At 40.8% G+C, this 17,778-nt stretch overlaps 1 protein-coding gene across 5 annotated transcripts in view; it reads right to left on the bottom strand.

Annotated features, from left to right (window-relative positions):
• Positions 1-17,778, bottom strand: part of Gdap2 (ganglioside induced differentiation associated protein 2) — a 117,846-nt gene that overhangs the window by 40,055 nt on the left and 60,013 nt on the right. For all 5 annotated transcript variants that reach the window (XM_089729660.1, XM_089729662.1, XM_089729661.1 and 2 more), the window contains exon 7: positions 11,404-11,551. In XM_089729660.1, coding sequence (XP_089585786.1) covers positions 11,404-11,551 — 148 coding nt within the window. The remainder of the gene's footprint in view (positions 1-11,403; positions 11,552-17,778) is intronic.

Raw genomic sequence — 17,778 nt, forward strand, 5'->3', positions numbered from 1 at the left:
AATTTAACGTTCTACGTGGTTAATTTTCAGAAAAACATATTTTAAAGAAAAATCTCGATTTTTCGTCATTCCTCATGAAGTTTTTTTAAAACGGCCTTGAAATCAAAAGCAACGCGTTCTTAGAATTTCTTTTTAAGCGTCACACGTAGTTAAATTCCGATTAGCCACAAAAATAAAGTTTAATATATAAATTAAATAAAAAAGTATCCTAGGAGGAATTGGAAGAAGTGGAAAAAAGGACATCGGTCTTCCTCTTTTACCTCTTCTTCTCTGGAGGCGCTGGTGTCGACCATAACCGCGTCTGTTAGCCTCCTCGACCGGGTACTGGTAAACGGATACACCACGGTTAAAATAAAATACTACATCGAGATAAAAGCAGAAAAACAGACTACAGATGTAATTTCTACTGCAAATTACTTAGTTAACGAATGAATGTTGTGTACTAAGCAATATTGCATTTCGTTACTAAATTTAGATTTTGCTGTGACTTTCAAATTGCAATCGACAGGAATAGTTTTTTTTTTATAACAACTAAGTGGCAAACGAGCAATACGGGTCATCTGATGGTAAGTGATTCACCGCCGCCCACGGTCACCAGCGTTTACGCCAGTGCGTTGCCTACCCTTCAGGTAAGAATATGCTCTTTTCTTGAATAACCCAATGTCGCAGTTGTTGGGGAAGACCGCTGATGGCAACGAATTCCAGAGATTTTAAATCGTTATAGGATTTTATTGATTCTATGTATGTATTTAGATGGTATTTTGCCATATTCTCTTAAGAGACGTATCATAATATTGTATTTGTATGTACTCTTTAACGATATTTTACTGGTGGTAGGACCTCTTGTGAGTCCGCGCGGGTAGGTACCACCACCTCGCCTATTTCTGCCGTGAAGCAGTAATGCGTTTCAGTTGGAAGGGTGGGGCAGCCGTTGTAACTATACTTGAGACCTTAGAGAACTTATATCTCAAGGTGATTGGCGTATTTACGTCGTAGATGTCTATAGGCTCCAGTAACCACATCACAAGAGGTGGGCTGTGAGCTAGTCCACCCATCTAAGCAATAAAAAAAAATGTTTAAGAAAATTCATTACACAATAACAATATATTGAAAACTACGGATTTTCAAGGTCATGTCATTGAAATTATATGGTATGTTAAGCTAATTAATCGGCCACTTATTCGGCAATTCTGCATACGGTTTTCAGTTGTATTAAGGGCACTCTAAACTTTAACTAATAGGAATAATGAGTGTTCATGGAATAATTTCTAGTTTCATTAGTGTAAAATTATTCTAGAAAAGTCCACCTGCTTTGAGACCAATGGGTGGGTACCAACTTTTCTAATGAAATACGTACTTAACAAATGTTCACGATTGACTTCCACGGTGAAGGAATAACATCGTGTAATAAAAATGAAACCCGCAAAATTATAATTTGCGTAATTACTGGTGGTAGAACCTCTTGCGAGTCCGCACGGATAGGTACCACCACCCTGCCTATTTCTGCCGTGAAGCAGTAATGCGTTTCGGTTTGAAGGGCGGGGCAGTCGTTGTAACTATACTGAGACCTTAGAACTTATATCTCAAGGTGGGTGGCGCATTTACGTTGTAGATGTCTATGGGCTCCAGTAACCACTTAACACCAGGTGGGCTGTGAGCTCGTCCACCAATCTAAGCAACAAAAAAAAGACGTTGGGTTGCATATGTTAGATGGTCTCATCTATCTCAATATATTTAACTTAATTACTCTAATAATATTCCTATTCAATAATATTGTCTCCTTAAGTGTGTATCACCCTTAACATTCATTTGTTATTTTCCTGTCGTGACCTCATCACGCAGTATTTTTCCTTACCTTAATTATTATAAATGCATTTTCCGTAATTTACATTTCTATTTCGTAAATCATAATTAATTTATATCTATATTTATTGTTTGAATATCTCACCCTTTTCTTGTCTAAAAGCGCTTGTCAGAGGTATTCCGAGAGAGATCCTAATAATAATTGTCATTCACATAGTTCAAACCTATTGTCATATTGTAAATATAATAAACCGAAGTATTATATAGGTCTATGATATAATCGCTCACCGCATTGTTGCTTCCTGACAGTAACATTTCTTTTGGAAACAAAAAGGAAATATCTTCTCCAAAATTAATCTGCTTCTTAGAGGACCGTGGACGCAGTTCCGTCAATGTTCGTGTAAGGACTTAATATTGTACAAAAGACGGTGAGGCAGACGATAGTCGTCGATGCCCATGAAAACAGTAAAATATACGAAGCATCGGGAACAAAAATATATAAAAAAAACGCGAGATTAAGCTGTAGTAGTTTTAATTGCGTGCTACAAAATATTTCTTGTGACAATCACCATTATCGAGGGGAAAAAACTTTTTTTTATAGCTTAGATGGGTTGAAGATCTCACAGTCCACCTGGTGTTATGTGGTTGCTGGAGCCCATAGACATCTACAACGTAAATGCGCCACCCACCTCGAGATATAAGTTCTAAGGTCTCAGTATAGTTACAACGGCTGCCCCACCCATCAGACCGAAACGCATTACTGCTTCACGGCTGAAAGAGGCGGGGTGTTGGTACCACCAGTAAGACTTCAAGCGAAATTTCGCTAAGCGACATTTATCTTTGTAATGCGATAAAGGTCGGTTTCATTTGTGTAGTATCAACAATACGACGTTTTTTGTGATGATGCTTTTCCCAAATTTTAAATTTTCCAATCTTTAAATATGTTTTGAAGTCGTCGTGGCCTAAGCGATAAGACGTCCGGTGCATTCGTGTTGAGCGATGCACCGGTGTTCGAATCTCAGGCGGGTAGCAATTATTCTAATGAAATACGTACTTAACCTCTCCCGTGTTGAACACGGTGAAGGAATAACATCGTGTAATAAAAATCAAACCCGCAAAATTACAATTTGCGTAATTACTGGTGGTAGGACCTCTTGTGAGTTCGCGCGGGTAGGTACCACCACCCTGCCTATTTCTGCCGTGAAGCAGTAATGCGTTTCGGTTTGTAAGGTGGGGCAGCCGTTGTAACTCTACTGAGACCCTTAGAACTTATATCTCAAGGTGGGTGGCGCATTTACGTTGTAGATGTCTATGGGCTCCAGTAACCACTTAAGACCAGGTGGGCTGTGAGCTCGTCCACCCATATAAGCAATAAAAAAAAAAAAAAAATGTCATGTAGACTAAACAGCCTTTCGCCTGTCGATATGTACGAGTAGGTCATATTGTAGCAGACTAATATGCAATTTCAATAAATTCACTCAAGTTTTACCTACATCACCGAATACAAGCGAGACTAATACAGACAAGGTCAATAGGCTTTGTGGAAGTCAGCTTAGACATTTGCGTAACAGGATTATCGATATTCGAAATAAATACTTTTTTACTGGTGGTAGGACTTCTGAGTCCGCACGGGTAGGTACCACTGACCTGCCTATTTCTGCCGTGAAGCAGTTATTGCGTTTCGGTTCGGAGGGTGCGGCAGCCGTTGTAACTACATTGAGACCTTAGAATATTAGAACTTATGTCTCAAGGTGGGTGTCGCATTTACGTTGTAGATCTCCATGGGCTCCAGTAACCACTTAACACCAGGTGGGCTGTGAGCTCGTTCACCCATCTAAGCAATAAAAAAAAATACAAACTAAACAATACAAAATAAATAATAAAAACCGACTTCAACAAAATAAAATGAGAAAATATCATCAATAGGTACAGCCGAAGTCAATTAAAAATGCATTATTAAGTGTGGTTCAAAAAATACTGGTCACGTCTTGATAAACTTTAAATCCACGTGAAGAATCTTCAAAAAGGTAACACGCGTAAAAATGCAGTCGAATTGATAACCTCGTCCTTCTTTTGAAGTAGGTTAATAATATGAACCTATTTGACGGTTTCGCGTAAAACGTAAGTGTGATGTCCATACAAGGACAAAAACGGAAATGGGCAGTGGTTATTTAGAACATATCTCCAAACACTGCAAAATTTGATCAGAACGGAAAAAAAATGAAATGAAAAATGAATGAAAAAAAAATTGGATATAAAAATTTGTTAAATGAGAAGAATTACATAAATGCCAAGGGGTCACAGAATCGAGTACTATAATAAATAGTTCGCAGTAATGTTAATTTTTTTAATTAAGATTCTCATTTTTTCCTACCTAAACACTGGTAGACTATGGGGCTATTCTTACTACGCGCGGGCGGGTAGGTGAGCTCACGGGCTCAACTTGAAAGAATTTGCTAGCCTAGCAAGAACAGTGCTTTGCAAAGTCTACCACCGGATCGCAAGCGCGACCCACTAAGAAGATCTGGCGAAAAAATCAGTGGGCTGTGTCTGTGGGTTAATTTACTCGCAGAGCCCTTCTTCGCAAGCGCCGAGTTTGACGAGAACGGTGACCGGTGCTTGAGGTACTTAAAAGCACCGTTAATGGATCGGGAGGATCCGAAATGACGTGTGCGGAATTCATGTGCGTGGTTTACAGTTGAATACCCTTTAATAGCGCGTCGCTTCACATGAGCCAAATCAATAATCAAAAAGCTGAAATTCGCGTGGACGAACACAGACAGAGACATAAGAAACAAGGTAGACATTATATCAAATTATGTTTGTGTGATTCACTTCGTTCTTTGTGTCATTAATACAAGGTACGTATGATCACGTGCGTAAACCTCTGACTCATTTTCTTGTATTTACGATTCACACCAGCTGTGGAAAATCAATGTTTTTCTACATTAATAATTGCATAGATGAACGACCTTAATACAAGTGTTAAGTGTTTAACAGAGTCCATAGACATTACAACGTAAAGACCTCGCTCCTTTTGGGGCATTGTATATTTTCATTTTTTGCAGTCTAGAAATATTTTTTATAGTAAATCAGACGGTAGGTCACCTTAGTTGTCTGTGACCACGAAAACTGTATAGTATTCAAAACATCGAAAATAATATGAAGACAATTACAAAATGCGAGATTAGATCGTAAATATAGTATTAATTATATATATGGCTCGTGAAAACCGAAGAAAATATAAATATGTACCTTTCTGATTGTAAGTTTTATGAATGCCTATACGATTGGATCAGCGTCTTATTTATCTAGACTAGTCTATACTAATATATAAATCTACAGTAGTTTTTACGGATGTTCCGTTATAACTACTGAACCATGCATCCGATTGACTTGAAACTTGGTATCCATGTAGAAAATACATGTACTTAATGGATAGGCTAATATTTATATGAGTGTTGGATTCCCTACACCAGCCCACGTCATCTCGGATCCCCCCGATCCACTAACGGTGCTTCTAGGAACTTCAAGCACCGGTCACCGTTCTTTCGTTCGTAAATTAACTCTCAGACACAGCCCACTGAGTTTCTCGCCGGATCTTCTCAGTGGGTCACGTTTCCGATCCGGTGGTAGATTCTGCGAAGCACGACTCTTGCTAGGGTTCGTGTTAGCATCGTCGTCAGGTTTGAGCCCCGTGAGCTCACCTACTAGTTACGGTTACGCTGGAATAGCCGCTCCAGGCTACCAGCTTAGGTAGGAGATAAAAAAAATATATACACCAGTTGCGGGGGCGTTAATGATGATAATCTTTGTGGGGGTGAGAAATAATAATGTTAATTTTAAACGCCCAGCGAAGCGGATTCAGCTAGTTTACATATAAAATTCACTGATCTTAAATTTTAACGTTTCATGAATAGTGCAATGACTTAACAAGCTTTCGTAAAAGTATCATTAGTGCCATTGTAATAGAGTCTGAATTTAATTTCGATTCTGTTTTGTCTTTATTTTGTTCTTTGTGTTCTGAATTCTTATCATCGGCGTGCATTTATTTTACTAATAATAATAATAAGGTGAATCGTGACTTATTGCGTTGTTCCGTTGCCATCATAACTGCTGTTGTTCAAATACCTCAACTGATAAATAAGTGAGTAATTGTTTTCCAATTTGAAACAAAAAATGTTTTAATACACTATAAACGTCACTTCGTTCAAACAAAGTCGAATTTTGCATAATTTATATCAATTTTTCTTGTAGTTTGCAATCATAGTGGCTCTGACTTTTCGATTTCCGCGAATCGTAAGCTTTAGTAAAAATACACAATTTTACGGTTTATAATCAGGCGTTTGTTTTTAACATTTTGTTATTATCAGTTTTACCAGTCAAATCCGGCCCGTTTCAGAGGTCGATACTTAGATTTGACTATGATCTGATCGCTAACAAGCTTCACGGGATCATCCGCTGGACCAGTTTGAAGATTTCCTCAAAATTTTTCATTAAAATCGGTTCAGCCGTTACGAACTTTACATATAGGGAACGTACATACGCACTTCGACTTTTATATTATAGTATAAAAGTGAAGCCACCCAACCAAAAGCAAAGTCACCCCTCGCCGAAGACATTTCTATCGCGCATCCCAAAATAAAGATAAAATCTTTTTGGGAATCTTTGGTGATTATTTGATATCATTAAGTACGTCTTGATGATCATCATGACGGTAGTTGTCAAAACAATGGTTTGTGTTTGCAGCTTGTAGGTACGCATATACTAAACGTGACGTGTGATCTGACGCTTCAGGTTAGAAGTCGATGGTGGAAACAATCTGTCAAGTTTCCACGTATGTAGTATAGTAGAAAATGGGTGCACACATTTAAAACAATACATCAAATACCTTTGCCGGGGGGCCGAACCTCCTACGGGGTCCCCGCGCCTGGGGGCCCACGGGGTGTTGATAACGGATCGCGGGTTTAAGTACCCCGAATACTAAAGTTTAATGTTTTTTTTTTTAAATTACCATTTAAGGAAAGTACTTTTTTTTATAGCTTAGATGGGTGGACGAGCTCACAGCCCACCTGATGTTAGGTGGTTACTGGAGCCCATGGACATCTACAATGTAAATGCGCCACCCACCTTGAGATATAAGTTCTAAGATCTCAGTATAGTTACAACGCCTGCCCCACCCTTCAAACCGAAACGCATTACTGCTTCACGGCAGAAATAGGCAGGGCGGTGGTACCTACCCGTGCGGACTCACAAGCGGTCCTACCACCAGTACTTGCGGAAGGAAAACGGAAACAAGCTGATAGCAAAATGGAAAGTCTAAAATTACGTTTATAACACGAGAAAACGCATACATAAATACGTTTATCAAGGCTTAGATAGAACGAACGTATAATTCGCCGAAGTCGAAACATGGCTTCTTTGAGAGAGATGAATTTAATATGAAGTAGGTATAAGCGGACGAGGTTGCTCGTTAATAATTCGATATGCTAAAATTAGATCACTTAGTGTGACTTGGCTGAGTATTCATACGAATATAGACGAGAGTAAAGTCTTGGAACAAGTGGTGTAATAAGATTAAGGGAGTAATAAATAAGTATTTTAATAGTAAAGTCATATTCGCTGCTGCGTAAATTTTTTTTTTTGGAACAAAGTTCCTTATCGCGCGTTGTGAAAGGGGGCTAGACGGAAAAATTCTTACGAAAAATTGTCACGACACTTTTTAGATCCGTCATTCTGACCAATCAACGTGTAGGCGCTTATCGCGTGACATTGCTCTATCCGATTGGTCCGCGTAATGAGTACAGTTTCTCGAGATAGCGTTTCAACAATAGTAATTTAGTTCATAGTATTGTTTTTTCTTCTTCATAATGCCGTAATTTACTATTATTCTTCTTCTTCTTCGTCGCTTTCTTCATTGCTGAAGGTCGTGTCCCTGAAACTTGACCGTTGCCTGTCTCGTGAGCTGTTTCCATCTCGTCCGGTCCTCAGCTGCTCGAATGGCGGTTGCGACTGGCAACCCAGTTAGAGCGGTTACTTGATCACACCAACGGCTAGGTAATCGGCCGCGGGGTCTCTTTCCTTCTACTTTGCCCGTCACAATCACTTTGTCCAAGTTATCTGACTGTCGGCGGGCAATATGACCGAAGTAGCTGAGGATCCTCTGGTAATTAATTTACTATTATAACTTAAAAAAAAAAATACAATTCCTTCACTAATTAATCGAAAGGAACTTCGTTCCATCCGGGTGTCCCTTGACACCTCTGAAGTTTTTTTTTATTGCTTAGATGGGTGGACGAGCTCACAACCCACCCGGTGTTAAGTGGTTACTGGAGCCCAAAGACATCTACAACGTAAATGCGCCACCCACCTTGAGATATGTTCTAAGGTCTCAGAATAGTTACAACGGTTGCCCCACCCTTCAAACCGAAACGCATTACTGCTTCACGGCTGAAATAGGCGGGGCGGTGGTACCTACCCGCGCGGACTCACAAGAGGTCCTACCAACAGTACAAAATAAGTACTTGAATAGTAAAGTCATATTCACTGCTGCGCCAATCCTTTATATGCCGACCCTGCCAGGTTAGGAACCTGGAATCTTCTGAACTGTATTTTCATTTAAGTGTTTTTGTTTCGGAAGTCGCAGTAGGGTGGGTTCGAGTGTTATTTTAGACGATTTATAGGGATGAGAATCGTCTATAGATATATTCTTTTATACATAATCGTTTATAGATTAATTCTACTGCCTTAAAAGAGAGGAATAGGGCTGGAAAGGTCATGCGACTACAATGTGTGATGGACTTACTAAGTTTAACATACATTTTCTTTGCCATTTCAATTAAATTTTTTTTTCTATTGTTAATACACTTCACAAATTTTTTTTATTTTAGTTTTATTTTTTATTACATAGATGGTTGGCCGAGCTCACAGGCTATCTGGTATTAACTGGTTACCGAAGCCCATAGACACCTACAACGTAAATTCCGCCACCCACCTTGAGACATGAGTTCTAAGGTCTCAGTTTTTACAGTACAATGACTGCCCCACCCTTCAAGCCGAAACGCATTACTGCTTCACGGCATAAATAGGCAGGGTGGTGGTACCTACCCGTACGGACCCTCAAGACGACCTACCCGTACGGACCCTCAAGACGTCCTACCACTAGTTGTACATTTTTAGAAAGCGTTACAAAAAAGTATGCTTCTTACCGCACGAGAACAGATCAATAAGCTAGCCGGAGTGATGTGGTTATTGGAGATTACAGAACGTGATCACCCCCACCCGTGATACATGAGATAAGTCTCAATTTTATTGTATACTCGCCATCATATCGAAACGCATGCTGTTTGAATGCAGGATATCTCTTGCGGTATCGCCATACCACGCGTGTTGACGTAGCGTGACAAATAGTAGCTTCACAAAATATCTACTTACTACAACACAATAAGAACTGTGGCGGGTAGCCATCATACAACACAAGATATTTGACAGATGCCTGAATATCGCTTACGACATTTTCAAGATAAGCTTACTGGTGGTAGGACCTCATGTGAGTCCGCACGGGTAGGTACCACCACCCTGCCTATTTCTGCCGTGAAGCAGTAATGCGTTTCGGCTTGAAGGGTGGGGCAGTCGTTGTAACTATACTGAGACCTTACAACTTTTATCTCAAGGTGGGTGGCGCATTTTCGTTGTAAATGTCTATGGGCTCCAGTAACCACTTAACACCAGGTGGGCTGTGAGCTCGTGCATCCATCTAAGCACAAATAAAAAAATAAAAAAGCTTGCATATATACAAGTTCCGAACAACAATATTCGGACCGTCAGTCTACCGAGCAATATCACCCGCTCGGTGGAAGATCTTACCTTTGTCGTATACCTCTCAAAGAACAACGCCTTAAACTCCGGGAGATATTTCCATTTTATTACAAGAACGCATATTTACCTGACAGACTGTAGGCGTATTATATTTTGAAAGTTAATGTGAGGCGGTGTGCAAAAAAAAACCTCAAATATTTGCCGGTGATCAATCACTCTCCGCAAATACACCAAGTGCGATGCACTGTTTTCGATCGTCATCGGAAATGCCACAGGCTTCACGGATCTTGAGGCGTCCTCATGGCAACACATTGCCGATTCGACACGAAATTATAAATAATATCGTTTATTTTTAAACTTATACATTAGCGCTTATATCTATAATATCGTTTATTTTTAAACTTATACATTAGCGCTTATATCTATAATATCGTTTATTTTTAAACTTATACATTAGCGCTTATATCTGCCTTCGGTTGTTTAAAGTTTATTCGAAACTAGCGAACCGCCCTCGCTTCGCTTCGGAAACATTAAATTTTATTATTGATAGCTGAGTCCCGCGATGTAACCCGCGATTATTGTCGTACCGCGGGTGACGCCGCTAGGCGAAGCTAGTCTAAAAAAAGTAGTCTAAGTAATTTTATTTAAAAAAAAATTTTTTTTTGGTAATGAATTCAGCGCTAATCTTATCATAGACTATATTAACTTTTCACTTCGATTCACGGAACTAACTTGTACAATAATCCGAAGAAAAAAATCGGTATGATTTTGGTTAACAAAAATAAATATTGTGATTTATTTTGCGGCTTCTCCAAGTTTCTTTTAAAAGTTGATTTTTATTGAATACTAGCGATCCGCTCTCGCTTCTCTTCGGAAACATTCAATTTTATTATTGAAAGCTGAGTTCGGCGATGTAACGCGCTGTTATTGTTGTACCGCGGGTGACGCCGCGAGGCGAAGCTAGTTTAAAAAAAAGTAGCCTAAGTTACTCCTTATATCATCAGCTACCTATCAGTGAAAGTCCCGTCAAAATCGGTTTAGCCGTTCCAGAGATTAGCCGGAACAAACAGACAGACAGACAGACACAAAAATTGTAAAAAAATTTATTTTGGTGTATGTACCGTATATATGCATATGCATGTAGCAAAAAGCGGTTATTTCAATATTACAAACAGCCCTCCAATTTTATTTATATGTATAGATAATTCTTGATCACGGGCCGGAGAGCTCCTTCTGTATGTGTTCGTATTTGTTTAGCTTAAGGTGGGAAGCGCGCGAGTAATGTAAACGCAAACATCGGCAATGTCATTGACAGTGTAAATAAAATATTGACGTATGAGAATTCACGTCAAGCACCTAAAGCGACTTGCAGAAAAACTGTGGTGGAAAACAGAAATGCCTTATCTAATACAGGGTGTTTAATTTTCTTTTTCTCGATAACCCTAAAGCTATCGGACAAATTCAGGAGAACTGTTTTTCTCTCTGCTTATTTATAACTATACTGAAACCTTAAAACTTATATCTCAAGGTGGGTGGCGCATTTACGTTGTAGATGTCTATTGGCTCCAGTAACCACTTAACACCAGGTGGGCTGTAAGCTCGTCCACCCAGCCAAGCAACAAAAATAAAAAAATTAGAAACAAACTTCAATAAAATTAATAATGTGGCTGTCACGGGCAGTGTAAATCCCCATTCTAATTGAAATTGATGACCACATATAAAACACACAAAGTCGAACATAAAACCTCTTTTTTTAAGTCGGTTAATAACTCTAGTACTCACTGGTCATGGTCGTCGAGCAGCCGCCGGTCCACGTACTGCCTGGTGGGTGGCGCCAGCAGACGCTGCGTATCCGGCGCGCAGGCCCGGGCGAAAGCTGCCGCTGCTTCGGCCGCCGCGTCCTCATCGTACAGCGACGCGTCGTCCTCGGCTGAGCAAAACATATAAGCGTCACTCGAAAGCTATAAACACTGAAAAGGCGGCTCGACATGAGAACCCTCTTGTCATGGCCGCTGGTAACTACATACCCGATCCTGTAAAACGAATGGTAAACAGACGACGTCGCCCAAAACACGTCATTACGGATCTTCCCGATCCATTAACGGTGCTTTTAGGTACCACAAGCACCGGTCACCGTCCTCGCCGAACCCGTCGCTTGCGGCGAAGGGCTCGACGAGTAAATTAACCCTCAGGCACAGCCCACTGAGTTTCTTGCCGGATCTTCTGTGGGTCGCGTTTCCGATCCGGTGGTAGATTCTGCGAAGCACGGCTCTTGCTAGGGTTCGTGTTAGCAACGTCGTCGGGTTTGAGTCCCGTGAGCTCACCTAATAGTTAAGGTTACGCTCAAATAGTCTCTCAAGGCTCTCAGCTTAGGTAGAAAAAAAAGAGCAAGCAATGTATTATAAAAAAAATTTACAATTGAATTTTTAGAATGTAAATGTAGGGACTACAAAATTAAATGTCCCCATAGCAACTAATAATAATATGTATGTGTTGACGATAATTATATTGCAGTGATGCTACGTCAGTCTCGGGATTGTGGGGCTGTCAATAGCACCGTTAGGTTGTAATCTCAATATACGTTAGTCACTTAACTGAACACGTGTCTAATAATAATAAAAAAATAAAAAATCCTTGCCCGATATAGAGACTCAACATAAACTAGCTTGATGTGGTAATTAAGATATAAATTGTGTGTATTTTATATTTTAATTATGTTATAATCGAAGCTTCGGCAATAATGTAATGACAATAAAATATACGGGATTTTAATCGGTAAATGTAGTTTTGATTATGTTTACGAAACGCAATTTCTGAAGGAAATACTAGATATATATTTAGAGGTGAAACACTGTTTGGTATAAGCGACATTTATCTTTGTAATTAAAGGTGCGTTTTATTTGGTATTAGCATCAACAGTTCGATGTTTTTAATTGAACTTCAATCAAGTTTAATCCATTCGAATAGCTGAAGATTTTTGTATGTTATGTAATTTTTTCCAAATTTTAAACTTTAATAATAATATGCTCTCCTGTAAAGTTGCGAAAGTGTCGCTTAAACCACCAATAGCTTTTCACCCGTCGATATATAGCTTTATGTGGTCTTTAAAAAAGTTTACAGATGAATGAATGGCTTCTTTTTATTCTCGTCTGTCCAAAAATGGTCAACACTTCTAAATGTACAAACGGATTTGGACGTAAGATGATATCGTCAGAATCCATCATCCAGAGTCATAGTTGGTTATTATTTTAAATTTTGGTTCATTTTAGCTCAGTTTCTGCTTTTTGTTTATTAAGTTGAAAAATATTATAATCTCATTTTTTACGCTTACACATGTGGGTAAATTGTTGATCGGATGATTTATAGTGTGATTTAGAAATACTTTTTAAATGCAATAAAAGATTTCTTGGTCTTTTCCTTTTGATTGCCAAATTCAGATTTGGCATTTGTTTACGACAGACCTATGCTGATAGCCTTGAGAGGCTATTTAAGCATCTCCCTTGACCTTACGGAGCTCAAGCCGGGTGTGTTGCTAACACTGACCCTAGCAAGAGCAGTGCTTCGCAGAATCTACCACCGGATCTCAAACGCGATCCACTGAGAAGATCCAGCGAAAATCTCAGTGGGCTGTGTCTATGGGTTAATTTACTCGTCGAGCCCTTCGTCACAAGCTACGTGTTCGGCGAGGATGGTAACCAGTGCTGACGTCAACCCTCCTCGGGTTATATCTCTAAAATACCATCGCAACGTGCTTGTAGGGAGGGATTTTTCTGTTTCTTCTTTTGTTATTTCTTTAACTTTATCCGTTTTTGGTTTCATGATTTGTATTTTATTATTATAAATATTTATACTAAATTTTAGACTTGCTTACTAGACTACTAAAATATACCTAAAAATATTTTAGTTTTACCGCATTTTCATAATAATCTCGAATAATAGGTATGCAGAAACAAACACTTACGAACATTAATACCAATGCCAATTCAGTTGAATATACTTAATAAAATAAAACTGTCTTCTACACAGACATTCCAGACTTTAATTTTCTTTGTCCTGAGCTGATAACAAACAGACATAAAACCGAATACTGGTGAATTTTAAATAATCTGCATTGCGGAATTCTTATCATTTTATAAATACGTTCCGACCATACGTACTTGTACATACGTTGTCATCAGTAATGTGTGTCATCATTTATTTATCACTCATAACTAAACGCGAGAATCATTGTGTACTAACCGAAAATCTTTTAAGCGAACGAACACGAATGGAGCATCTCGATATAGCGACACGTGCATTTTTTTAAATTTTTTGTTGCTTATGTGGGTGGACGAGCTCACAGCCCACCTGGTGTTAAGTGGTTACTGGAGCCCATAGACATCTACCACGTAAATGCGCCACCCACCTTGAGATATAAGTTCTAAGATATCAGTATAGTTACAACGGCTGCCCCACCCTTCAAACCGAAACGCATTACTGCTTCATGGCAGAAATAGGCAGGATGGTGGTCCATACCCGCGCGGACTCATAAGAGGTCCTACTACCATTAATAAAGTTTAAAGTTAGTAAAGAAAGTAAAATGACTTTTGCTACGTTTGCATTGTGTCTACAATAGCACCCTTACGTCTCATCTCGTGAGTTTTGTAAAAAGTGACTATTAAGGGATTGGCCAGCATCATTTTCTTATTGTGTGTGTTACCAATCAGCATTTACTAGTGGTGGGGCGATAGATACCACCATTCCGTCGTGGGCGGTGACATTTATGTTGTGATGCTTGCTGGTCTCCAATATTACTCGCTGCCAAGTAGTTATTAGAGTCCTTGAACACCAAAATACCACAAAGGTAAAGCCACCATCAACGTCAAGGTCGAGTTTTTAAGTATTTTACGTATTTTATAACGAGTTTCCCTACCTCCAAACCGGAAGCATTATCATTAGCATTACCATTAAGAAGAATAGTTTAGATTCTCACCACCGGCTAAAGGTCCGCTACCATAGTGTTCTGTTACCTAATGTCAACCATTTGCTGCAAGAAATCTTTTGGTAAGTAAATACTGTCAACTTACGGTCGTATTCGAATCCTTCGTTCAACATGTTATCTTTGACGTTTGACGCACACTGACAATCAAAATGGCGGATTCGGCGGGAAAACAACTGTCAGTTTAGCTTTTCAAGAAACCGTTCTCATTAAATTTCCACTGTTTCAATCACGATAAACTGTAGTTATGTTATACCACATTTTTTCACGTTTAGATAATGGCAAATAATCCTCAGTGTACATACTTAGAACTAAACAAATATATTATTCAATTAAGCCACGAGTAGGTCTTGTCCGGTCCGGTTACTAAGCCAACAGTTTATTCACAGAACTCTAATGATCTAATAATTTATTTAATTAGTATTAAAATGAAGAAAGAACAATCGTGTTTTAAATTGTAACAAAAAAGACTAACACTGTCTCTAAGTAGGTCATGTTAATTAGATGCTGTAAATTTCTTCTTGCGTTTACACATCTGCTGTCATCGTAGATTACAATGGTTTTAAAAATATGCACTTTTTAAATGTAGATATGGAACATAACATTGGCTGCGTTAGTCTGTGATAGAGCATGATCCACCATCAGCTTTCTAGAAAACAGCAAAGCTTTTACCCTCCAAAAACAGCCTTTCTTATTCATCACTATAAATTTTCAATGACAAATTGCAAGTGACCTGCACTAAATTTGACCTTCGACGTTTTCAAAACGCGAATCCACATTGTTCGGGATCATCCATCATTTTAACACTACACCAATAACGCCTTAAAATTTCCTCTATATAAATACAAAATCCATGAAAACCAGTCACTAAAAGTCACGTTCGCGTTTGTTTGAAATTTAGTTTTATAACGACTAATATGTACGCCTATCTCACTATTATTTTTTCTGTGTGTTCAAGCTGAGCGTTCTAGGTTAAATGCGATCCTTATTGCCGAAAAAAAACCAGATAGCACGCGCGTGTTTATAAATGCATGTGTGTTTAATGCGGGGGGCGGTACCTGTCGGGTTTTGTCATGATTTTAATGTTTTATTTGTGGCATTCTAATTACTGGACATAGAGAGAGTGCGCGCGCCTATGAATATTTAGGTTGCGCAGCTTGTATCTCTCAGTGAGCTGTCTCAGTTAAGTTCATCCAAAATATGACTAGTTGAAGTCGCCGTGGCCTAAAAGATAAGACGCCCGATGCATTCGTATCTAGCGATGCAACGGTGTTTAAATTCCTCAGGCAATTACCAATTTTTCTAATGAAATACGTGAACTTAAACTTACTTAACAAATGTTCACGATTGACTTCCACAATCCACGGTGAAGGAATAATATCGTGTAATAAAAATCAAACCCGAAAAATTATAATTTGGGTGGTGGTAAAACGTCTTGTGAGTCCACAAGGGTAGGGACCCTGCCTATTTCTGCCGTGAAGCAGCAATGCGTTTCGTTTGAAAGGTGAGGCAGCCGTTGTAATTATACTGAGACCTTATAACTCTTGTCTTAAGGTGAGTTATATTGTAGATCTGGGACGCCTCCCTGGGACCTGGAAGCGGAGGCGCTCGCTGCGAATTACGCGTGGCGATGCGATCTCCACTCCAGGGGGGAGCCGCGTCCCGGCGCGGCGGAAGTTCGAGCGCGGAAGCTTCAATCTCGGCGTGCCGTGCTCGAGGCGTGGTCTCGCCGCCTGACGGACCCCGCCTACGGGCGACAGACCGTCGAGGCGATTCGCCCGGTCCTCTCGGACTGGGGACGGTCCTCGACCGAGGACGTCTCACCTTCCGAGCGACGCAGGTGCTCACGGGATACGGCTGTTTCGGTCGCTACCTGCACCTCGTCGCCCGGAGGGAGCCGACGCCGAAGTGCCACCACTGCAGTGGCTGCAACGAGACAGCGGAGCACACGCTCGCGTACTGCCCCGTTTTCGCGGAGCAGCGCCGCGTCCTCGTTGCAAAAATAGGACCGGATTTGTCGCTTCCGACCGTCCTGGCTACGATGCTCGGCAGCGACGATTCCTGGCAGGCGATGCTCGACTTCTGCGAGTCTACCATCTCGCAGAACGAGGCGGCGGAACGGGAGAGGGAGAGCTCTTCTTCCCTCTCGGCGCCGTGCCCCCGCCACCGAGCCGGGTGTCTGAGGAGAGCGTTTGTCCAGCTCGGGCCCCTATGAGGAGGCAGTCTCCTCCCTGAGTGATGGTCATGGGGCGACCTAAGGGGGTTGAGGCTGCGCCGAACGCTACCGTCACTCTAGCGCGCTGGCACCAGGGGGACGGGACGGCGCGTCGGCGGCTGCGGACTGTGATGCGGTCCGCGTTTTCGTCGTTGCTGTCGTCGCCGAACATACTGTGGAAAAGCAACCCGGTCGGCGGTGTATCGCGTTCCGACCTGGCAGGCTGGTTCTGGCCCAGCGAGGTATGCCGGACACCAGCGGCATCGCCCGGGCGGCCTGGTAAAGTAGGGCCGCCGTACCGCGAAGACCGACGTCGTTGATCGTCGACTATCGCCTCGACGACCCGTCGATCGGGCGTCCTCAGGGTGGCGCCGCGTGTCTGGTTTGTAGTGTTGACCGCAGGAACCCCCCTACTCTGACCGGGTTTTGACCCCAGACGGAGATCGGACGTCGGATGTAAGAGTGCAGGGGAGTCGTTTAGTGGGTGGGCCCGCGGTCTGCTCTCAACACCTGCAGATCGTTGAGTCTCACATACCCCGCGCGCCCCCTAGGCGCGGGGACCTCGTAGGAGGTTCGGCCCCCGGCCCGAAAAAAAGAAGAAAAAAAGTTATATTGTAGATGTCTTTGAGCTCCGGTAACCAGTTAACACCAGGTGGGCTGTGAGCTCGTCTACCCATCTAATCAATGAAAAAAGTGTCCTTTGCAACGTATAACTGACTCCGATTGCATTCAATTAATTATAACTCACAATTATTTTAATTAAAATGGAAGTTTGGACCCATACTAAAGCCACATTAATGCAATTCAGATTTTTAGGAGAATGTTGATACTTCAACATAGGGGCAGCGATAATATTATCTTATTACACACACCACATCTTACCACACCCTGTATTCATTTCTCTAGAGTAGTATTAATATGTCCCTTTAGTATACACATAATAAGACTGAAAATGCTATTTCGA

This window comes from Bombyx mandarina, chromosome 09, assembly GCF_030267445.1.
Source record: "Bombyx mandarina strain Sakado chromosome 09, ASM3026744v2".
Lineage (NCBI taxonomy): Eukaryota > Metazoa > Arthropoda > Insecta > Lepidoptera > Bombycidae > Bombyx > Bombyx mandarina.